Source organism: Podarcis tiliguerta (assembly GCF_965153285.1).
Source record: "Podarcis tiliguerta genome assembly, chromosome: 9".
Classification (NCBI taxonomy): domain Eukaryota; kingdom Metazoa; phylum Chordata; class Lepidosauria; order Squamata; family Lacertidae; genus Podarcis; species Podarcis tiliguerta.
Window position 1 is genome coordinate 23,070,210 of NC_139542.1, and position 24,491 is coordinate 23,094,700.

General features: G+C 45.5%; 1 protein-coding gene and 1 long non-coding RNA gene across 2 annotated transcripts in view; both read right to left on the reverse strand.

Moving 5' to 3' along the window:
* The window catches only part of DKK2 (dickkopf WNT signaling pathway inhibitor 2), a 57,415-nt gene extending 54,550 nt beyond the window's left edge, over window positions 1–2,865 (reverse strand). The window contains exon 1 of the mRNA XM_083456845.1: window positions 1,663–2,865. Within this exon, the coding sequence (XP_083312971.1) occupies window positions 1,663–1,923 (261 nt within the window). The 5' untranslated portion in view covers window positions 1,924–2,865. The remainder of the gene's footprint in view (window positions 1–1,662) is intronic.
* An 11,301-nt stretch (window positions 2,866–14,166) lies between these two features.
* LOC310685145 lies at window positions 14,167–19,525 on the reverse strand. The gene is made up of 2 exons (XR_014515097.1): window positions 19,458–19,525; window positions 14,167–14,310 (listed from the first exon to the last, which is right to left on the reverse strand). It is a non-coding gene; the product is annotated as an uncharacterized lncRNA (long non-coding RNA).
* Between the last annotated feature and the right edge of the window lie 4,966 nt (window positions 19,526–24,491).

Here is a 24,491-nt window from a genome sequence, read left to right on the forward strand (position 1 = left end):
CCAAACACTGTCCGGGCAGATCACCAACAATACACAAATTTCTATGCCCTTTGCTTTTTTTGTGGAATGCAGAACACCAAAGCTCTTCAAGTCAGGAGGCAAGGGGAGAAATCCCATGACTCAATAATATCCCTAATAATCCCCTGAGTATTGGGAAGATGGGACAGGAGGAAAAGAAACCTTATTGTCAGGCAAACTTGGATGGGTTACCACCCAGTTAGCACCTCCTCTGTGCTTACCACACCAGGTATGACCAAAAACAATGCCAACTTACATTATGAACATCTAAGGGCCAAAACAGACGTGGCGCAAGAGATCCATTATCAGATCTCCACACTTAAAAAGTAAATAAATTAAAAACAGCTATTGGGGTGTGTGCGCAAATTGCACCAGGGCTTAGAGAGGTGGAACCAGTAGCAGCTATTATGGAGGGGAGCAGTTTCGGATCACAGATCTCCAGAGTTACCTTCGTTTTGACTCCCAAACCCTGGCTAGCAACTGATCTGGTGGTGTGGGGACACTTCAGTAGTGGAATGGAAGTTAGAGTTGCAGCTCCTGTCTCACCCCACCCCCCAGATAAACTAGAAACCAGTCTTCTTTCCACAGCTACTAATGTCTCTCTTACTGTGAGTGTATGTGGTGGAGATTTGTTCTGTCAAGGAGCTGAATTTGATTCCTGGGCTCTCCAGCTATTGACCTCTATTATGAGAGTGAGCATTGATGCCCTTATTCTCACTTAGGAGAGCAACAACTATTCTCCTATAATTGGAGACACATTTATATCCTTACCCTTAAGCGCTTAGCACTCAGTCCCACTGATTTCAATCAAGCCGGCTTAGGATCATCGTCTTACAATGTTCTGATTTCATGCTCAACTTTGCAATTTTGCACCTCTGCCAACTGGATGCACTAATGTCACACAACAAATAGCAAAACAATGAAAAATTATCATTCTTCCTAGTAGCGCCCACTGTTTCTACTACTGTGCAAAATGTAATACATCTCACATTTCCTCCATGGAGCATAAGGCAACATTCATGAGTCCCACTCGCCTCCATTTTATCTTCACAACACCCCTGCGAAGTGTACTATTTGTGCACACACACAACAGAGAGAAAACACTGTGATAGGGCTCGGCAATCATTACTCTGTTGCCATGTTTTTATTTCTTTATCTTTGGGCTGCATGCAGTGCAAGTCCTACGCAGAGTAGGCCCATTCAAATCAGCCAAGTACCTTAAGTCCATTAATTTCAGTGGGTCTACTCTGAGTAAGACCAGCATTCGGCTACAACCCACTGCTAGCTAGAGATCCCAAGACAAGAGACCCTCCATGTTCAGGAGCAGTCTATCTCTGAATGCTGTGGACGGACCTGAGAAGGGAAGGAGCTCCCCCTAAACCTGAAACTTGTGTTTGTTTGTTTGTTTGATTGATTGATTGATTGACTGATTGATTTTAAGAAAAGAGGGTTAGAGCTAAGTTCCTGGAGCATCATGTGGGCTGATACAGAGCAGTTTGGTTGCAAGCAGAGGAGCGGGCTGCGCAAACCGGATGGGAAAGGAGAAAGGCAGGGATGGTATCCGAGAGAGAGAGAGAGAGAGAGAGAGAGAAAGAAAGAAAGAAAGAAAGAAAGAAAGAGAATTAGGCAGGGATGGCTTCCTACCTCTCCTTGCCGGTGATAATGCTTCAGCCCCTTGCCCCCCTGGCCCAAGATTTTGCCCTTCTTGCTGCTCCCGAGAGCCAATCCTTGGTGGAAGGTGGTCGACCTGTTGGTGGTCGCCTGCGTCGGCGTCTCGCCCATTAGGGTGGACTTGATAGAGTTCACCTTGGTGCCGTCTAGCTGGGAGCTCTCCACCACCAGGAGCGCGGCCAGGAAGAGTAGAGGGCGCGACGTGGAGAACTGATTCCAGCTCAGCATGATCATCTCCCCTCGCCCCAGAAAGGAAGGCTGACGCTTCTTTTCCGGGGTTTGGGGTGGGTGGGGTGTGGGTCTTGGTCTTGGCTTGACTGGTGCGTTTTATATAGATATTTCAAAGCACCTTCTGCTTCTTCTTCTTCTATTAGATCGCGATGTTCTTCTCATTCACGGAAGCGCAGGCGATGCACATCAAAGCCCCCCAGATGGCATTTTGGAAAAGACTCCGAGGAGCCTGGCGCGAGAAGCGCTCCCTGGAGGGGGCGGGCTGGCGGGCGGCTCGGTCCTTGCGGCAGCGGCTGCGCTTCTGGAGAAGGAGTGAGCGAAAGGAAGGCAGTCGCTGCTCGCCGCCCGCCTGCTCCGCCTCTAGCTGCTGCCGGAGCAGCCCGCGGGGCGAACTCCAAGGCGACCCGCTCCCGGTCGAGGCAAGGCTGGATGGCTGGCCGGGCGGGCGGGCTTAGCGCCCTCTCGCTCGCGCTTCCGTCGGGGGAAAAGGGACACACGCTCGCCTCCTTCGCGCTTGCAGTTAGCTGGTCCCGGACATCCCGAGGGGAGGTCAGGCGAAAGTCCTGGGTGGGTGGCTGGGGGAGAAGGACCCAGCGCGCCTAGCCGGGCAGAAGTGGATTCAAGCGCCTCGTCCGTCCCGTCGGTCCGCGCTCCAGCCAGGTCCCCGGCAACTCGCCTAGCTCTCCTCCTACCCCCTTCGCTTTTATAGCTTCCCCCGGCGCAGTTTTCCCTCCGCCCCCCAAAAGCCGAGCCGAGTTGACAGGGAGGGAAGCTGACTCATACGCCCTCCTCTCTCCCACTCCCCACATCTCCTCCCAAGTCCCACCCGGCGCCTTCCTCCTGCTCCTCCTCCTCCTCTCGAGCCCTCGGAGTACAGAAGGAATAAATAAAACGGTCTGCCCTGTCTCTGTCCGTGTCTAAAGTACCTTCCCGCCTTCGCACTCATCTCTGATGCGGTCTTTCTTCCCCCTACCCGGGAAAAAAAACCCCTTTCTTTTCATAGTAAGAGGGCTTTTAGGGAGGTTAGAGCCCTCGTTTTCTTTTGGAAATGGAACCCCCCCCGCCTCTAAGAAATGTTGGGGACCGGTCAGGATTGCCAGGCGTCAGGAGGCACAGAACGCTTCCTCGCTTTGCACTCAGAGCTCTGTGCGAGACCGGAAGCCTGCAAACCTTTGACACAACGTTTTGTTCAGTTGGGTTTTGTCGCCGGCGAACACACTGCACAGTTAGCTCCGGAATCCGAAACGGATTGGGTGGGGGTGAGGATTTTTCTAGTTACGCTTAAACTGTTAGGCGTCTGGGGGCACCTGAGAAACTCATAGGTTTCCCTGGCGCATTTCATAGTATATATACCTTCTTCTTAGGCGATCACTCGTCATATATAGATATGAAGGAAAATGTGTGTGAGAGAGAGAGAGAAAGAGAGAGAGAGAGAGAGAGAGAGAGAGAGAGAGAGAGAGAGAGAGAGAGCTCTGTCTAAGTCAGACCAGACCTCCATGAAATACAAATGATATAAGTATATGCTATTATTCTGCAACCTTTAAAATATATCCAACGGGGCAGTTCACATCAGCAGGACTTGGCAGTATTGCTCGCATTACACCTGATATTGCAAAGGGCATATTTCGATATCAACCACCAACCGAGGCTCGCCAGTGCTACATGCCGGGCCAAGTGCGCTCTGGCCCTGCGAAGCTGTTGCTGCGATCAAATCTGCTGGCCACCCAACTCCTTGTAGCTGCTTCCTGCTGCAACAGAACCGACGGGACTGGGTCTTGTCCCTGACGCCAGAGGAGACCCTTGGCTTTTATTTCTGGGTGCAGCCAAGCTGAGCCTCTCTCCCCACCTCCACCCATTGCCTGAAAAATAACCCACCACCTATGATTTCGAATCCATCAAAATATTTCCCCTGTTCTTGGCTGAGCTGAAATTCAAAACGCTTCCATTCTTTGCTTCGGCGGGCTTGTATGGATCAGGTTGAGGAGTCCTTGTTAGAAAGTTATCTCAGTGCCCCATGGGCATTTATTTAATATATCCCCGATCTGCATTGCAGGGGGTTGGACTAGATTACCCTCGGATCCCTTTCACCTCTACAATTCTATGATTCTTTGAGCTCTTACTCAAGGGGAGCTCTCCTGTCCAGGCGGGGAGGGCTCTCTGCATGTGCTCAGAGAAGCACACTTCTCTCTCAGAGCCTGGACGATCTCATGCTACAGCACCCTTCTAATTTTGGTACTTAAAAAAAATAAAATAAACCCCGGTCCCCTCCACCTCTTGCTTCGCGAAACTTCTTGTCTGATAAAGTTCTGGAAAGCTTTCTGTGGCATCTTTGGCTGGTGAACTTCGGGTTTTGGAGTTTCCGCTTGCTTCACGTGTACCACGGTTGGGTCCAAGGCAGCAAGAGATACTGGATCTCTGAAAGTCGAGGACACCTTTGCCTTGAGCTATAACGCTGCGCTCCTCTTCCATCCGGTAAGCAGCTGTAGAGTAGAGTAATAGTCCCAACAAATATAATAGACTCCGCAGTCCAAGGGGGTTGAGGTCAGAAGGACCATTGGACTGACCTGTCTGCTTGCTGTTGCCGTAAGTTCTTTCCTCTTCCTCTCTCTCAAAATATATTTATAGGCAGCGATGGTGGAGTGGTTAAGACTGTCGGACGAGGATCTGGGAAACGAGGGTTCAAATCCCATAGAGCTCCCTGTGTGTCCTTGGGCTAGTCACTGCCTGTCAGGTCGACCTACCTCAAAGGGTTGTTGTGGGGATAAAATGCGGAGGAGGAGAACCATGTACACCACCTTGAGCTCCTTAGAGGAAAAGATGAGATATACACGCAATAAATCAATAAGAATATATGTTCTAAGAGATGACTGTCCTTGCGATAAGGAGTGGGATGGGATCCGGAGGGGGGGGGGCAGCCTTCAGCCTTCACCTGCTTTCTTTTTTACTAGATCCCCCAAATGGAGCCAGGTGCAAGACACATCCATTGGGACGAACATATTCTGAGCCGAGGAATATGAGCTGCAGAACTGAGCGGAGTTCAAGTCCTTCTTCCACGCAAAGATCCGCTCCAGCTTTCTTCATTTCAGTCCTTTCTTTTAAAGGGGGGGGGTGTGATTTTGTCGTGGCCCTTTGCTAAACAACAAGGCTCATAAATCCTTCCCGGTCTACTTCAGATCACCCAGAGAAGGAGCGGAGAGGCTGCATTTTCTGGTCAATTTCCTTCCTCCCTGTGTAAAGAGGCGCCAAGGGTGCAACCTTATAGGTGCCTTGCTCAGAAGCGAGTGGATATCCTCCTAACCCCACTTACCTGAGAGAAAGCCTCATTTTCAACAGGACTTACTTCTGAGTAGGCACAGCTAGGACTGGGCTGTATACCACGGGCATTGGAGTTCTCCTCCGGATTCGCCTGGTTCAGGAAAGTGACAGCATAGGAATCCTCTTGATCCAGGAAATCTCGATCTAAGGAGGATATAAGGACACACACACACACAACCTCGCAGGACGGTGCTTTTGAGGTTGCCCCGTGGTCCCGAACATTAGCTTTCAACGGTTTCCCCCATTCCTGGGCGCAAGAAATTCCCATTTGTTATCAACCAGAAGCAGCAAATCTGAATCAAGTTTCTCCTCCCCATGGGATCTGCCCGGGATGGATCTGCTTCTGAGTAAACACGCATGGGATCGGGCAACAAGCCCTTGTCCAGAGAAGGATGAGAGCGTACCTACTCAGAAAGATGGTGCACGGAGTTCAACGGGGCTTACTCCCAAGAAAATGGGTATTGGTTTACAGCATAAAAGCAGCGAGAAGAAAGTTCTATTAAATTTACGGGACGTATTTCGCAGGAGATAAGCAGGGGGTCGGACTAGATGAACCCTGAGATACCTTCCACTCTATAATTCTTTAATTCTATGAAAACGACCCAATCCCCTTTTGCGGGGGGGGGGGGGGGGACATTTAGACACCCTTTGAGGTAGTCCCATGGACTGATGGTTTACACATGTCAGACAGACTAGGTTTAAGTGCTTATATGGTCATGGTGTTTACTCCCAGGAAAGAGGACTGAGGGGCGCGATCCTTCTGCAAAGATTTATGCGGAACGTGGCGCTCCGGAGTTCCTGCCCCGAAACACAGTCAAAAATTTCTACTTATCTGGGAGTTTATGCTTCTCTGTGTATAGGCGCCTCTCACACAACCAGCACCTTGTGAAGATGAAAAGGAAATGTTTCATCTGCCTAGAAGAGGGCTGATAACTTGACGGGCTCTTTCCAGCGGAGACCGGCAGGAAGGAAGATAGCCAGGCAGAGAACCGAGCGCTGATGTACAAACAAGGGACATCTCGACGTTTTTCTTTGATGGGGTTTCGGAGTAAATTCCGCTGAAGTCACTGGGATTTACTTCCAAGTCTTCCTGCTGTGATCGAGTGGAAAAGATTTCGACTGGCAGAAAACGTTCACACGGAGGGGCTGGGGAAATGTAATCTTCCTCAAGGCGGGGGTGGGAGATTTTCCAGCAGCCTTTGCCAACCTGGTGCCCTCCACATGTCTGGCACTGCAGCTTTCATCAGTCCCAGCTAGCACAGCTGGGGAGTACTGAGAACATGTGTCCCCACTCCCTCCGGCAGTCTCAAGTAGTACAAATCCATACACTCTCCCTGTAACCAAGAAATCTGCTGCCCCCCATTATTCTGCTTCCTGTGTAAACCAGAAGAAGAATAGATTTGTCCAGTAGGAAGGGACCCCGAGGGATCAAGTCCTGCCTGGAAACCACTGTGGAAGGACGTGTGGATCCAGAACTGGCCTCCACAGTCATTTACGGACTCACTGTTAAAACCGTGTTTATGGAAGACAATATTACTCTGCTACCAGTGATTGCCAAAGAAAGAAAGAAAGAATGGAGGAATCTCAACTTGATCATACATGACAGATGGCCATCCAACCTCTGCTTGAAAACCTCCAAGGAAGGAGAATCCACAACATCCAGAGGGAGTCCGTTCCACTGTCAAACAGCTCTTACTTTCAGAAAGTTATTCCTGATGTTTCTCTTGACTTTCCTTTTTTGTAACTTGAATTGATTGGTTCGGATGCTAGCCTCTGGAGCAGGAGCAACCAAGTTTGCTCCATCGTCCATGAGAAAGCCCTTCAGGGTATCAGATCTCTTCTCAGTCTCCTCTTTACCAGGCGAAAGATAGCAAATTTCTTGCCCCAGAAAGTGGAGTAATGGCCAGGAATGATGGACTCATCATTCCAGCAACATCTGGAAGATCAAATGTTCCCTACACCTTTGCATATATTTCATCTCCCACTCCACACACACACCGCCCCCCCCCAAAAAAAGTTCTTTGATACCGTTGCTAAAAAAAACAACCCCTACGCTACTGGGTATCAATAACAGCATAGTAGTATCAATGACAGCTGCAAACTAAGCAACACTACAGCCCAACAGTCTGTTCAGCATCCTCAGCTTTTGCAGCTGAAGTCAGGGCCCTGCCCTTCCAGACCAGCTGCAGAAAGTCCTGCAACGCAAGGGAGCAGGTCTTCCAGGACACACAGCCAAAATGGCCTCTGAAGCCCTGCAGAGCTGCAGCCAATCAGTGTAGCAGACTGAGTGGCGTAAGGCAACTTCCTCTAATTATTCAAAGTTCCTTGGCTTCATAGTGAAGGACAAGGATGTTTGATTCATATTTGACAGATGTATTTATTTACAGAAAAGGGAGTATCAGCTAAAGTTTGCTTAGTTAGTAGTAAACAGTGTACTTGGCCTGGGAAGATCGAGAAACATTTTCATAACAACTTGGCTTAGATATATGCAAATCTATTCACTAGTTTTAGGCTTTTGTGAAATCTAAACCACACCAAAATGCGAGTGATGGTTTCAATATTCTACATGGTTGCTGTTGCTGTTCTCATCATTCTTATATTCTGCATGGAGATGTTAAATTTCAAGGTGGGGAGGTTATGACAGGTCACAAATACCCTTTTGGCATCACAGAATCACAGCAGGGGGCACATGGAAGTGATCAATAAAATATTTAAAATTTAAAAAGAAATTGGAAAATTGGGGGAGAAACCTCTTTGGGCATCATTGTTTTAACTTAATGCTATGACAGCAGCAATTCAATTTAATTAAAAGCAACTTCTTTTTTAATGGACAGATTTGAGGAGGGCCTCAGAGGGTCACAGGAAAAACTCCACAGGATCACAGACCTCTGGGATACAGCAAGTTCCCAGACATGGAGAAAGAGTGACGGCCATGGACACTGTCTAAGAACTGAGGGTAGTGGGTTGGGTCTTAAGAAAAGATGAAAGTTGGCTGTCAGCAATGGCAAGCGCTCCATAGCTAGCCATAATATCACCTAATGTCTCATATATGTTGAGTGGAAGTGAGTGGGACTGGAGTGGAGCTCCTGAAAGGAAGGAAGGCTGATCCACTTTCCACCACCAAAGGAGCCTTCTCATCAAAACTGAGCAAAGCCACTCAAAATATGCCTTGCAAATAGGAAATAAGAGTACCATTCTATTTTGCTTTGGTCAGACGACACCAGAAACACTGTGTCCAATTCTGAGCACCACAATTTCTGGGCACAAGGATGCTGACAAGCTGAAACGTGTGCAGAGGAGGGTAACCAAGATGATCAAGGGTCTGAGAAACCAAGCCTTGTGAAAAACGGTTGAAGGATCTGGATATGTTTAGCCTCGAAAAGAGAAGACGGAGAAGAGATATGATAGCCATCCTCAAATATCTCAAAGGCTGTCACATGGAAGAGGGGGAAAGTTTGTTTTCTCCTGCTCTGGCCAATGGCTCAATCTATAAGAAAGGAGATTCCGACTAAACATCAGAAATAACTTTCTGACAATAAGAGCTGTTTGACAGTGGAACGGTCTCCTTTGGGAAGTTATGGACTCTCCTTCCTTGGAGGTTTTTAAGCAAAGGTTGGACGGCCACCTGTCATGGATGCTTTAACTGAGACTTCTGCATTGCAGGGGATTGGACTAGATGCCTCTTGCGGTCCCTTCCAACTCTACAATTCTGTGAATCTATTAAATATCTGCCGGAAGAGGTTGTCCATAAAGCAGTGTCCAAAACATGCTATCCCATTTTATTTACACTGTTTCTGGACTTAAAGACTGTGAATTCCTTTTATCTCATTCATTCACTCTATCTACTCTCTTCAGACAAAGACTTCAGCTCCGAGAAGCTGTGGAAGTGGAACCCCAATAGTGAATTTTAATCACTTGCCCTAGTGCCCTCCATAGGCACCTACATTCTTCTGCACTCAGATCTAAATGATGCAGCAGATTAAGTAGCTTCCCAAGAGTCCTTGAGCCTTAAAATTCCTTTTCCTCCAGAAAGGATTTCCTGCCCTGCTCTGGAGGGTGAATTCCTCTGAAGAGCATCTGACCGTCTGTAAGAAACATCTTACAAAGTAATGCTTTCTAAGTAATTCTGAAGGTGGGGTGGCATTCTAAATTTCTAAGACAGTGTGAGGGATTGGATCAGAAGGAAGACCGACATTATTGGATGCTACATGGAAACAATTGAAAACTTTAGCAGCAAATCCTAGCCAGATGCAGGCTGTGCTGAGAAGGAGGTGGAATGGGGTCAGAAAAGGCCTCAGAGCTGAGTACAGGTAAATTGGCGTTTGTCACACACATAAGGGACGCGGGTGGTGCTGTGGTCTAAACCACACAGCCTAGGGCTTGCTGATCAGAAGGTCGGCGGTTTGAAACCCCGCGACGGGGTGAGCTCCCATTGTTCAGCCCCAGCTCCTGCCCACCTTGCAGTTCGAAAGCACATCAAAGTGCAAGTAGATAAATAGGTACCACTCCGGCGGGAAGGTAAACAGCGTTTCCGTGAGCTGCTCTGGTTTGCCAGAAGTGGCTTAGTCATGCTGGCCACATGACCCAGAAGCTGTCTGCAGACAAACGCTGGCTCCCTCGGCCTATAGAGCGAGATGAGTGCCGCAACCCCAGAGTAGTCCGCGACTGGACCTAATGGTCAGGGGTACCTTTACCTTTACACACACATATAGTGTAGAAAGAGTTGGACTCAGGTCTGAAAGGACTAATCCCTGTGCAATCATCGCATTCTCCTCCTGCATGTGCAGGCCAGGCTCAGGTGAGACAGAGATAGTCTCTGAACTATAGGCTGCACTTCAGACCGCAGATGGGAAATACCATTTCTGAATTATTGTTACATTAAACAACTTCCTGCATGTAGGAAATGAGCATGTCAGGGAGAAGAATTCAGTATAGTCTTCCCCTTGATATGTTAGATTTTTACTTATAAAGAGTTGCATTGGGGTGTTTTTCCTTTCTGGGGAACATTCAAAAATTGAATGCCTCCTACGCAGCCTGAAGTGGAGCACTCTATTGCAGGGGTGAGGAAACTTATTCAGGCCAAGGGAACTTTGCAAGGGCCACATGTCTGTGGTCAGATGGGACATGTCTTTTATTATAATAGGCTTTGCTTTAGCAAGACAGATACTTCTGTACATGTACAATAACATACATCTCTTTATCTTCTATCCAGGCAAGTAAGATGCAACAACTCAGTTCAAGGACATATTTCAGATGGGGATGGGCAAATCTGCCAATTTCAACTTATCTCAATGTCTCATTTTTTCCTCCCCAACCTAAAGTGTGTGTTCTTATATGTTATTTTCACCAATATATGCTTTATATGCACAAGTTACTCATGTATATGGTTTTTGCTCACATTAGCTGGCCTGAGAACTGCACTACAACATTGAGAGAAGTGTGAATCTCAAAGGATGGCTGTGTTTTGGTTCCTGGATGGTTTCAAAAAAAATTGTGAATTAGATCAGTGAACTGAATCAAATCCTTCCCCTAATTCCAGACAGGCAAATACTAGGGGAGGATAAAAAGCAGGACTGGTTAGGAGTGTGGCCTTGGAGAGAGAGGGTGTTGTCCTGGAAAGTTCTGAGGGCCAGATACAGTGGACAGTCACCTACCCCAGGTCTGAAGTTCCCTGCCCCTGCCCAGCATACCACCATAGGACTTCAGCATCTCACTCATCTTCATGGGAGGGTGTATCCAAACATCATAGTCATAATAGACCCATTGAAATCAATGGTCCAGTCATTTAAGCAGGCCAACTCAGAGTATGACTAATGTTGGTGATCTTTCTGTTGATTCACTCTGGTTTAGGCTGCATTACCATTAGGAAGTCAGATCATTTAAATGCAACCATACCTGACTTACACAAGCATGAGGTCATTTTTTTCCTTCAGATCCTGCATATTTCCCCCTTTAAATAAACAACATTACCTGCTCTTAAAAAATGAAATCTGTTTTTCATTCTCTGTGAAGTTTCAGAGACAATGACTGAATGAAAGACGTTGTATGAAAAAATAAAGGTGTATTGTTCAGTGATTCTGAAGCTTTTTTTTTACAATTTTCCTTTCCAGCTGCAATGAATTTCTGACATCCCATTCAGCAACTCTTATAAGCCATATATAGTAAGAGCTCATCCCTTGACGTATTCTCCCCAAAGTGCTCCCTTCGCAGTTTTATTTAATTACCAATTGAAAAATATATTGTAGGTCATAAAGACATTCCCCGGTTGTCCATAATAACAGTGGACCAAGCAAAGTGTGTGAAGAGAGTATGAAGTCCTGGTTACTTATAGGGAAGAGGAAGGAAATTTCTATGTGACTAGCAAAGCTGGAATGAAGTTTGGGGAAGGGGGATGCCCAGCTCCATCACCTGTGCCTCCTTGCTGAGCCTCATTGCCTCTGCAGCCAGACCAAACTACCATTAGGACTCCCACTTCTTTATTCGCATTCTGAGATGCAGAGTATTTAACAGCAGCCCAAGAAACATCTGCTTTTGGATCTGTTGTGCTTGCCTCCCCATTTTTCCTACTGCACCCATGTCAGATACGTTTCCATTTATGGCTCATACGAAATGGCTTCCTTAACCAACAGTCTTCTGAATCAGGCCACATTACTCACTCTGCAGTCTATGAAAAAGATTGTCAATTTCCTGATTCTCCCTGATGTGTGTCACTCGGTTACGGGCACGGATATTGATTTGTCATTAGGACAACTCCCACAAAAAATGGGATGATTAGGACAGTTGAGGCAGCATAGTTCTCTTGCCATCATTCCTGCTCACAAACCAGGAATTTCTGACAAATACAATCAACGACACTTGTTCCACACACAAAAGCAATTATTTGCCTCAAAGATGTTGTGTCTAACAAAACGGTAACATTACTTCAAACATTTAAAGGCAAGGCTTCATGATGTCATTCTACTAACAGGAGTAATGCATTGACTGACTATGCATCATAACCATAGTGCAATCCATAAGCAATTTAGGCTGCCATACTTATGCTGAAGTTTGTCCATTCTATAAGCCAGCTAAGCATGAGTGCACTAAACATTAGTTTTAAATGCTAACTTGGAAATGGAAGCTTTGTTGTTGCTGCTGTTGGGACTCATTTAGGATCACAGTGTTTTCAAGAGTGGGTAATCTTTTTTTTGCTTTTAGGGTAGTTTACCTTCAAGGGAAAGTAGCCAGGGGACACAAAGTAGTTGTGGGTGTGTCAAAAGTTGGCAAGCACCCCATGTCTCCTTCATCCAGCCATTACATGCACTCATATTCACAGTCCCATCCATCCATCCAACCATGGGTGATGTGGGTGGCACTGAGCCTCTTGGGCTTGCCGATCAGAAAGTTGGCGGTTCAAATCCCCATGACGAGGTGAGCTCCTGTTGCTCTGTCCCAGGTCCTGCTGACCTAGCAGTTTGAAAGCATGCCAGTGCAAGTCAATAAATAGGTACCTCTGTGGCTGGAAGGTAAATGGCATTTCCATGCTCACTGGTTTCTGTCATGGTGTTCCATTGTGCCAGAAGCTGTTTAGTCATGCTGGCCACATGACATGGAAAGCTGTCTGTGGACAAATGCCAGCTCCCTTGGCCTGAAAGCAAGTTGAGAGCCACACCCCATAGTTGCCTTTGATTGGATGTAACTGGCCGGGGGTCCTTTACCTTTTTACCATCCATCCGTCCATCCATCCATCCATCTACATTCACACAAATACAGAGCCATATATTACAAAACTCCCCAGTTCATCATCATCACACAAAGCACAGTAAAAAAAAAAAAGGAAGCATCTTCTCTCTTTCTCTCCCTCAATCTCTCTCTTCACCACCCTCTTCCCTTTCTCCATTTCTCTTTTTCATGCTAATTCACACACACATTCATAGAGTCATAGAATTGTAGAGTTGGAAGGGACCATTGGGGTTATCTAGCTAAATCCCCTGCAATGCAGGAATCTGGGGCTTGAACCCACACCCCTGAGATTAAGAGTCTCATGCTCTATTGACTGAACGTCATCCATTTCCATCCCACACTTTCTTTCCCTCCCATTCACATAATCACATAATTCCCATTCTCCTTTCCTTCCATGATGGGTGAGGGAATCAAAGCTTCATTTCCCCCCAACCTAGCAAGGAAATAAAGTGAGATGCTAGGGCAAGAACAGAATGATATGTTTCTCCACTGGCATCCTAGGAGCAGAAAAAGAGGCTTCTCTTTCTCTAAGCTTAGCAGGGAAGAAAAGCGATCTGCTGGAGCAAGAACAAGGCAATCTATTTCTCCATAGGCAGCTCAGTTGCCATGTCGGCTGGTACTTGATCAAAGGGAGATTTGGAAGATGCTGGAAGGGAGGGCATTGGGGGCACACAGAGTAAGTCAAGGGCTGAATGTGGCACATGGTGTGCTGTTGCCCACCCTGAGTCTTCATTGTATTGAAGGGAATGGACTGAACCGAACCATGGAGTTTTCTGAATCGAGTTGCTTATGGATTTCAATTCCTGCACACTTGACTTAATAAACATGCATAGCATCAGGGCATTAGCCGCTTCTGACTTCAATGCAACTAGAAGGCTGTAGTGCTAGTAATTTGCCTACCAGAGTAGCTCTTCTTCAGATACCACCCAACCTACAGAGTAGGTGGATTGCATTAGCAGAACCTTCATACATATTGGGCTCCAGTTCATATTAAAGGTGCAGGGTGCCAGCAGAAACATAGATGAGCTGAAGGTTTTCTTCAGTGCCTACCACATGTAAAGGAAACATGTTGGAACTGTGTGTGAATGAGACCTGTATCGTGGCATAACCCGGCCAAGCAAGAAGATGGATCTCCTAACATCATTCAGCCAACAGCCTGAGAGTAATGAACATTAAAGATCTAGGCAGGAGGCCTAAAGAGTCAAGCTGTGATTTGGATCCTGAGAGGACAATATTATTGCAATATCTCTCTTGTGTTCTTCCTTTACACTTCCTTCGCCTTTTCTGCATTTCTGCATGCTTTCTTCTAGTACATCTTTCCATGTTTTCTTGCTCATTGCTCTTCACAGTCCTCTGAAAGAATAAAACAAACGAGACATCAGGGAAGGCTGTCTGAATTGCCTGTTTGGGGAAATGACCCATATGAGCTGGGAGAAAGGGACCAATTTACATCAGTCTAGAAAGATGTGGTTTAGGAGCAAATTGAAGTGTTACTAGAAGTTTTAGAGCAAATTATATATATATATATATATCCTGGAAGTCAAGTCCAAATGAAGAAAACAGAAGGGAGCATAAACTCTGGCAAGTTAAATGAAGGGGTGGGGGGAAACCTATAAAAAAGCTGGTCAAGAGGGAATTTTTTGGTGTAACCAGCTAAAAAAAGACATAAAAATGAACAATACGATTTTTTCTTCTTAAATAAAAGAAAGCTGAATGCAGGAAACTTGCCAGAGAGTCAATGAGACTAGTAGAACACTCTACTACCACTCTACCACTCTAGAAGAAAAGGAAAACAAGTTTTTTCTGCGTAGGATACCAGTATGTTTATATCCTATTTTTCTGTTATATTTACAGAACTTATGCCTGATCATTTCTACATCTGTGCTAGTCACCATGCTAATTTAAGAGCAGTTAACTAAACTTGTCACCAAAATGAAATATTAAATATTATGAGTGGTATATAAGGCTTGCACAAGCTACCTTCCCTTTATTTTCCCAAATTCTTTGCTCCCATGGTACTATTCCTCCCACACCTCCATGTTCTTTCTTTAGGATCCCTGTGTAGGTTGTTGTGAGGATAAAAATGGTGGGAGACAACTACATATGCTACCTTGAGCAACTTGGGGGTGGGGGGGAATGTGAATGCAATAGATAAATAAATAATAAAATCCTGCTACCTCGGATAACTGAGCTTGCACTTGGCAGAGAACATTCACTTGATATTCTACAACTTCATATTGGTAAACTTGACTTCTGCCACAGGCACCAAACAAAGCATTATGGATTTTGGGAAATGCAAAGGCTATCAGCAAAGAAACTGCAAAGCAATACCCTTGCAATATACATCTGATGTGATTTTCACAATGCTTCCCAAACAGTTAAACCAACGTTCCCCAACCTGGTAGATACTGTCCAGATGTTTTGAACTACAACTCCCATGATCCCTGACCATTGACCGTGATGGCTGGTGGTGATGGGATCTGGAGTCCAAAACCTTTGCAAGGCCCCAGGATGGAAGGCTTAAGTTGAACACTTAAATTTCTAAAACCCAGAAGCCCCAAAAAGAACAAGAGAAGTTTTGAATGTCAACTTTTAAAAGAGAAAACAACATCGAAGAGTCCCATGGCCTCCGATTCGACCAAGTGGGCTTTAGTCCACAAACTCTTATGCCTCAATGAATATGTTAGTCTTTAAGATGCCAAAGGACTCTATTGTTTTTGCTATAATAGACTAACATAGCTATGCTTCTGTAAATCACGTTAAAGTTGTTTCATGGAAGTCTAACTTCTTATGGCAAACAAAGACATCCAGTAATTCATTTGAGTGGAAGACCGGGGGAAGGGAAGCCTGTAAGTAAGGTATCATACCATGATATATGCCAACATTATGAAATACAAATGAGGAAATATGCTTTCTGTTTCGCCAACCCACCAATTTCCCTCTACACTATGGCAATTGCCCCTAAACCAAGCAAAGCAAATGCTTATTAGTTCTGTTTCCACCCAACACCACAGTATGTTGAAAACACAAATTCTAGGCAGGAGAACTGTCATAAAAAAATGGTCTCCAGCCCAAACCCAGAGATTTGGTCAGTTTTTGCCTGTCGTCCCTGGAAAATGCTGATTGATTATGATGGTTGGTTCTGATAGCTTCAGTTCCAACTGCCAACAAACACCTCTTCTGATATGAAAGAACCTGAGGTCAGTGAACAAAGAAAGGAGTGTGAGCAGCAACTCAGTAAATTATTATCATCAATATTATAAGCAATAACTATACATTTATGGATCACCTTGTATACGTGCATCAAAACGATTTACAAATATAGAAGTTGGGTGCCACGCCACTCTCTGCGAAGCGATAGCAAGGTTCCAGGGGGTTCCAGGTGAATACCTAGAGTTTGTGCACCTTTGGAGAATTGAAGGTGTGGTGTGAAGGCTGTCATAACTTTAAGAAATAGGATTTATTCACATATTTGTACCTTCAGCCTGCATGGAGGGAGTCCAGATCTTACAGCATCGTCATTTTGAGAGGGACTTGTTCTCCACAGCAGTTCTGCACTGGATTGCAAGGCATCTCTCCCAGCCAGCCTTCAGCCGGTCTGCCCAAGATGAATCCCTTCCTTTTGTTCTCCCCCTTTCCTTCCCAACACACCTTGCTCTAAAGACTCTCTTTTCCCACACGCCCTATCACCATGGCAACTTCTGCCTGCCCAGGCCCAAGATTCCTCTTAGATAGGGTGTCAACACCTTTTGTCATGTTAATGTATCTATCCAGGACTTTTAAAAAGTCAGAACTTGCCAGAACACAGTTCTGGCACCTCTCAGGTGGGTGCTCTTGCAATTCTAAGAGAATGAGGGAGGTGTTCACGGTGGTAAGTTCCAGGACCTCTTTTTCTATAAAAATAGCACTGCCTCTATCCCAGGTGAGGCACTTGCTTAGAAAGAAGCTCAGCTTGTATTTTTCCACTGGCCTCCAATCTTCCCTTCAATACTATAGATAATCAAAATCCTACCATTTATTAATTTCTAGGATTTATGGAGGTTCCCCCATCTATAACTCTCTCTCTCTCTCTCTCTCTCTCTCTCTCTCTCTCTCTCTCTCCCCTCCCCCCCACTCTCTATATATATCTGAAGACAGGTTTTAAAACAATACAAAATGAACATCTAAGGCAGAGACCTTTTCATCCAGCTGGAAAAGCTTGTTGAAACAGAAAAATGTCCTTGATTGTTTCCAGAGTATATATCCATATATTCATCATATTTCAGAACACCTCCTCACTTTTCTACAAACATGCACTCTCGTAACAAAGACAGCAATTGTCTTCCTCTTTCTGCGCTGCTGTTTGAAAGCACATCCTCTATGAATCCAATCCACTGTGTTTTTAATTCCCTTTCAGAAATGCCTAAAGAAACCTGAATTTACTTTCCAAGATTTAATTAGCCAGTTCCTCTGTATTGTATGTGTGTGTATACACACACACACAAGCTGAAAAAAGGCTGGGAAACACAAATGAAGAATGTGTGGGTTTTGGCTGAGAGATTAGCCATGCTTTAGTAATCTAGTGTGCCAAACTGTTTCTTATTAATGGATCATGCAAGCTCTCCCCAGCAGCCCCCACCCCACCAAGTCTGCCACTTTCCCAACATATCAATAGCAAATGTTCTGTGAAACGCAACTTTTTCTGATGGAGCCCACCCTGACTTTTATTGTGTGATCTTAAGCCGCCATCAAACGTTAATATCAGACGGAGAGGAGGCTTTCTGTTGCTGTTAAAGGAAACAATTCTCTTTCTTTTCTAAAACACACACACACACACAAACTTAGAACATACAGTTTAACTAGTGCTTTCCCCCCTGGGGGCACTGGAGGGTATGCAGTACCAGCACCTTTTTTTCTAGACGAAAAGCACTGAGTTTAACACAAAAAGTAGTTAGATTTGTTCTGGGAAAGAGCACAAAAGGATATTGTGCAAGGCCTGGGGACAAGCCCCTCATTGCTGCAGCACTTTGCCGTAGACAGTTGTTGTCTTCATTGAAACACATATGGTTTCCCCCCAGTATAAGCAAAGTAGGATTTATTCAAGTTCTACCCAGAGGAGACCCACTGCAATTAGTGAACGTAATCTAATACAGTGGACGCTCGGGCTGCAAACGTCATCCGTGCGGGAGGCATGTTCACAACCCTGAGGACACTGAGGTCCAGCTCCGAGGGCCTTCTGGCGGTTCCCTCACTGCGAGAGGCCAAGTTACAGGGAACCAGGCAGAGGGCCTTCTCAGTAGTGGCGCCCGGCCTGTGGAACGCCCTCCCATCAGATGTCAAAGCGATAAACAACTACCTGACATTCAGAAGACATCTGAAGGCAGCCCTGTTCAGGGAAGTTTTTAATATGTGACATATTAGTGTATTTTTCATCTTTGTTGGAAGCCGCCCAGAGTGGCTGGGGAAACCCAGCCAGATGGGCGGGGTACAAATAATAAATTATTATTATTATTATTATTATTATTATTATTATTACCCGCAGCAGTACGTCTGCACACACGCGGGTTGCAATTCGGTGCTTCTGCACATACACAAAGCACGATTTAGCACTTCTGCACATGCGCAACTGCCGAAACCTGGAAGTAACCCGTTCCGGTACTTCCAAAGAAACGCAACCTGAAGTGTCTGTAACCCGAGGTATGACTGTAATGTGCATTAGCTTCACTTAGTCTACTCTGAGTAGGACTACAGTTGAATATCACACACATTCATACTGAAATGTTTGGAGGTGGCACGCAGAAATAGCATCTAGAAGCACTTCTCACTGGCTACTAATTTACTCTTGCGTTAAACAACTTGGTTCCTTAAGGACTGCTTGACTCCTTATGACTCCTTATGCCCTGCCTTGATTGCTGAGGTCTTCTGGTGGGGCACTTTTGGTAGTCTCACTTGACCCTGTAGTTCAGCTGGCCTTTACTAGGACCAAGCTTTCAGTGTGGCATGCTCTGCCCTGTGGAACTCCTTGCCAATAGAAGCTTTGCTGTCTGATAACACGTTGCCTTCTCTTTTGTGTTAAAGCAAAAGTGGGGAAGCTTTGACCCTCCAGGTGCTCTTGGACTACAAATCGGGCTACTATTTTGCCTCAGTCGTTGGCTATAGTTGCTAGGGCTGATGAGAATTATACTCAGTGATATCTGGACAGCCAAAGGTCCTCCGGCATAAAATAATAAGTACCCATTTTCACTATACATTTAAAGCAGCATCATACCACTTTAAAAGGTCATTGCTTCTCCCAAAGAATCCTGCCAACTGTAGTTTGTTCAGGATGCTGAGAGTCATGGTTGTTTTTATTAATATGCATTTATTATAGGTTGTGTTTTTTTAACATACTGATTTTAATAAACTTGTGTTTTAGTTGGCTGTAAATCACATTAATGTTCTTGAATAATTGGTGGCAAATATATATGGATAGATTACTTCCACAGTGCAATTAAGAGGAACAGAAAATGTGCAAATCTTACCCATTTCCTTTTCCTTGTTCAGATAGCTAGGTAATACACCAGACAGGAATTAGCTGCCGACATCCCACCAAAAAACAAATTAGGAATGTCTGCCTACTATGATAAATCCCGACCGCCTCCTTGAGAAATCTTAACTGAAATGTTTGTGACAAGTGCGGGGGAAAACGGATTGCAAGGTATAACATCCAAGCGACTGTCAAAGACCATGGTTAATCAGACTGGCAACTTTAAAGTAAAATGGGGTTCAAAAGGGATTTGCTTAGCAGAGGCTAATGGTTTTTCTAAAGGAATGATCTGAATGACATGGTGTACCCTGACATTCCCAGTAGGAGGGCCATCATGTGTTCTACTTTACAGAGGCCATCATCTATTTTGAGGACTGTTTGAGGACAGCATCCTGCTTAAAGGGCTTCCTAGCCCAGGTTCAGTTTAAAGATAGGTTAAGGGAGACCAGAAGATGCCCATGAACAGCAGAATGATGAAGCACTCCGATCACCAGGTCAGTCTTCCGGTCTATGCCATTTTATTCCTATTTAAATTACAGGAATTATTTCAGAAATCACACCCATCTATACACATACACATGCAGATGGCATGCAAAACTGTGTCCATTTCCTCTTTTTTGCCCTAATCGTCCATCAGACCTGTCCAGTTGAACAACCATTTTTCATTGCATCCCCTCTTAACTATCTTCTGGCAGGTCCAGTGATGTTGACTGTTTTTATGAATGGCTTGGCTCTGAGAGAGCTGACTTCCCAAGCCTGGAAGGAAACGTAATTTAGTATCCAGCTGCTTATGGCTTCTTCATTCATGCTCCCAGAAAGAGATGGCAGGAGTGGTACCCTAGCGGGTTGGAATCATTCCATTAAGGACTCATGAAAGAGCTTATTGCTGCAGAACAATGGTTGCCAACATGTGACCATCCATATGTTGTTGGGCTGCAACTCCCATAATCCCTGAGCATTTGCCATGCTGGTTGGGGCTGATGGCAGTAAGAGTTCAACAATGAAGGGCACCATATTGGCCACATTGGTTGTTGGAGGAGGAAACAGCTTATAATCATGAAATGAAAATGGTGCTATGAAACACCTCCCAGGGACCAGGGCAAATCATTTTGTGGGACAAATATGACCCACTAATCACTAGCTAGCCATGCTTTATTTGGATTGGGTTATACTTATCAGATTTCTTAACTTTATTCATTTTGGTTTACAAGGAAGCAACAGAACAGTACAATGTAGCATGAAAGAAAACCCAGGCTCCTTATTTAAAAGTAACTAAAATAATCTAAAATTCTGTCATCAAACAAATTACCAAATCTCTCTACATACTGTAAGCGGGTTCTTCAAATTTGCTTATTACTTTATTGGTTGGTTGGTTGGTTGTGTATTTATAATATGGTGCCTCAGTGAAAGTCATTCCACTCTGCTTGGTTGCTCAGCAGCACTTCTGCCCCTATGGGCTAGTTTTTAACATTAACAAAAATAACCCTTAAGTTGCAGACTGAATGATCCCTGCTGTGGCAGTTCCAACATTCCTGTGGGGTTTTTGCAGATTAGGAAGTGCAGGCAGCCAGGAAGGCTTCAGTGAGACTGAGGAAATGTTTGCTGGAAAGGGGAAAAAACACCACCAGCTTTTTCCTTGTGCATGATAAAGTAAGTGAAACCCTGAATCCATTGGAAATTTAAAGAAATCCTCAATTGTCCTGAGAATGAGGCAGGATAATGGAAGCCTTTTTCCTGGAGTAGAGGGAACCTTTTGAGAAAATGGTAGGACAGATTTCAGCACAGCAGTAGCCCCAGCCAGTATGGCCAATGGTCAGGGATGAATGGAGCTGAAGTCCAATAGCATTTGGAGGCCCAAAGGTTCCCCTGTCCTGAGATAGAGCCTATATAGCTCAGTCGGTAGAGCATGAGACTCTTAATCTCAGGGTGATGGGTTTGAGCCCCACATTGGGCAAAAACATTCCTTCATTGTAGGGGGTTGGACTTGATGACCCTTGTAGCCCCTTCCAAATCTACAATTCTATGAGTCTATGACTGTAAACAATTAGTGCTTCCTCCCCACTAGCAGAGAGGAAAAACTATGAACATACAGTTGCATATTTTTAGACTGCACACACATGAAGATGCTGGCACATGTTGGATATGGGGGGGGGGGGAGCTATGTCTGATTGACTCAAGATGTTCCTTTCTCCCTTCTTTATTACCTGTTGGTATATAACAATATTTCCTAAAAGTTATCTATCAGCTGCATATGCTTGGACTGCTAGCAGAAGTTTTGAGCCAGAGCCCGCATTCCAAACACCCCAGAGCAGAAACGATCTGATAGAAGCAATCTAATGGGGCTGTTTAGATCTTGTTCTTGCATTTCATCCATCACTGCTGGCTGCCTTACAAATGCTTCTAGGCCCAGGAAGACACATCCCATGCATGCATAATTAACACGGACTTTCAGACAAATGAGTCGAAGTCTACCTGGTTGGAAGTACCCATCCATTTCCATCTGAAGCCCATTATCTCCCATTTTCAAAGCATCTCATCATATGGAGGCCCTGTGGAATGATCTTGAGCATCTGAGCAGAGCAGCTGCCCAGTCATTTCTCAAAGTTAAATGTGCAACTGCCCTGATTGTATAGACAAGAAAAGAAATTGGGTCCAATTTTCACAGCAGAAGAGGTGTGAGGGTGGATCACTGCCATCAGGTAACCAGTATAAACCTCCAAAATCTTGGAAGTGGAGAGGGAGCAGACCTGGTCCAGATAAGGATCTGCTGGATCCTAAACCTGTCCAGGTACCAGCAATGGGCCTGATCTAGGTTCATTTGCTGCACTAGCCTGGAGATGGCACAGCAAAGAATGAGGGGGAAAACATTCTGGTTGGCACTAGCAACAGAGTTTCGAATGTGGTGGTAGCTCTGCCACTTCACTCCACTTCTACCAGTTGGAAGTTAGAATTGCTTCTAAAGTTACGTAATTGCTCCATTAGCAGAGACGAAGCAAAATAAGCTGCAACAACAGACGTATGGAGGATTCTCACCCATCACCCTTTCTGCTGCTACTCATTGTGTGTAAACAGAGGGAATTGCCATCCTCATGTCTAGTTTGACTTTCAGTATCATTTATATATAGTATTTATTTTCTGATGAATTGGTTGTGGCCCACTGTGACACCAACAGAAGTGCCTTTTATAAGGAGGTGTGCAGCTGCAAGGATAGTAGATTTACTCTAAAGTTGAAAATCATAAGACGGTGCCTGAGAATTATGAGACAGCTTTTGAAAACACATCAAAATAATGTGATTCAGCTTTGCTCTACAGCCATGAAGACTGAAGACTTGTGTTGCTTTAAAGAAAGAAAGAAATGAAATGACATTTTACAGGATTGTAATTTAAAGCAGGCTTAGGGGGTCTTTTTCCTAACAAGGGCCATTAAGCCACATTAAAATCAATTGGGGGCCACACAGTCAGTCAGGGCCTGGCTGGCTTTGATGTACACCATTGACAGGGTCAGCTGGTTCATTTTGCATCTTCAAAGCTCTCCTCAGGCTTTCACTGCCCTCCCTCCCTATCATCCCATCCACCTTGTGCCGTCTCTCTCCTTCCCACCTCAAGCAGGGCTCGGGGCAATCCAGGCATTAGAACGAGCAAATTGGGCTGGCTGACATTGGACCAACCCACATTTTCAAAGGCATTTCCATCCTCCCACCCAGCCTTTTATTTGGATTTCAGTCATGGAGGGGGAGTACACATGGTTGGGTGTTGTTACCCATTATAGAGGTGAGTACCTTTAGGCAGTGGTGACCAATATGCCCTCCTCTAGCCAAGCCTTTCCAGGTTGAAAAGTTGGTGGGGGAGGGAGCAAACATTGGCTTCTCTAAGAAGAGTTTGGATTTGATATCCTGCTTTATCACTACCCGAAGGAGTCTCAAAGTGGCTAACAATCTCCTTTCCCTTCCTGCCCCACAACAAGCACTCTGTGAGGTAAGTGAGGCTGAGAGACTTCAAAGAAGTGTGACTAGCCCAAGGTCACCCAGCAGCTGCATGTGGAGGAGCGGGGATGCGAACCCGGTTCTCCAGATTACAAGACTTCTGCTCTTAACCACTACACCACACTGGCTCTCGAAGAACACACAGAGCATGTTTAGACAACAGGAACCAACACACCCTCCTCCCACCCAGCCTTCCTATGGGTTGAGGCTGGATGAGCAGAGGAAGCACGTGGTGTGACATTGGAATCTGCTGAACACCAAAAGCCAAATGGAATTAGCTGGATAGGACCCATGCAGAGCCAGCTCCACCATTAGGCATACTGAGGAGGTTGCCTCAGGTGGCAGAAGCCCTCAGGCAGCAGCTCTGCCTGCCTTGCCACCTTTGACCTGAAATTGGTGCCAAAGCCAGCACCATTTCTCCACCAGTAGCAGAGGTGGCAGGGTGGACAGAAAAGGTGGCAGTAGCAGCAAGTATGGGGGCAAGTATGGAAAAGGTGGTGGCAGCAGCAGGACAAGGCAAGGCTTCCATTCGCCTCAAGCAGTGAAACGGGATGTGCCTCCCTGGGACCCTGGGTTATAGATTCACAACGCTTAGCCTAAAATCTCTATTGTGGAGAACTGAATCTGGTCAGCAGACTGAATCCTTGTCTCCCCTACCCACTAAAAAAAAATCCTTCCAGTAGCACCTTAGAGACCAACTAAGTTTGTTATTGGTATGAGCTTTCGTGTGCATGCACACTTCTTCAGATAAGTGTGCATGCACATGAAAGCTCATACCAATAACAAACCTAGTTGGTCTCTAAGATGCTACTGGACGGAATTTTTTTTGTATTGTTTTGACTATGGCAGACCAACACAGCTACCTACCTGTAACTCCCCCACCCACTGTGGACCATGCTTGACAGGTGGGCAGTCCCCCCCCCCATCAATCACCAAAGATCATTGTCACATCAGGCGACTCATTTTTATCCACACAATTTGCAACCGAACTGTGCAGGCAAAGCTACAGCCTGTGAAGATAAATGCTGTGCATGGGACTTTGCAGA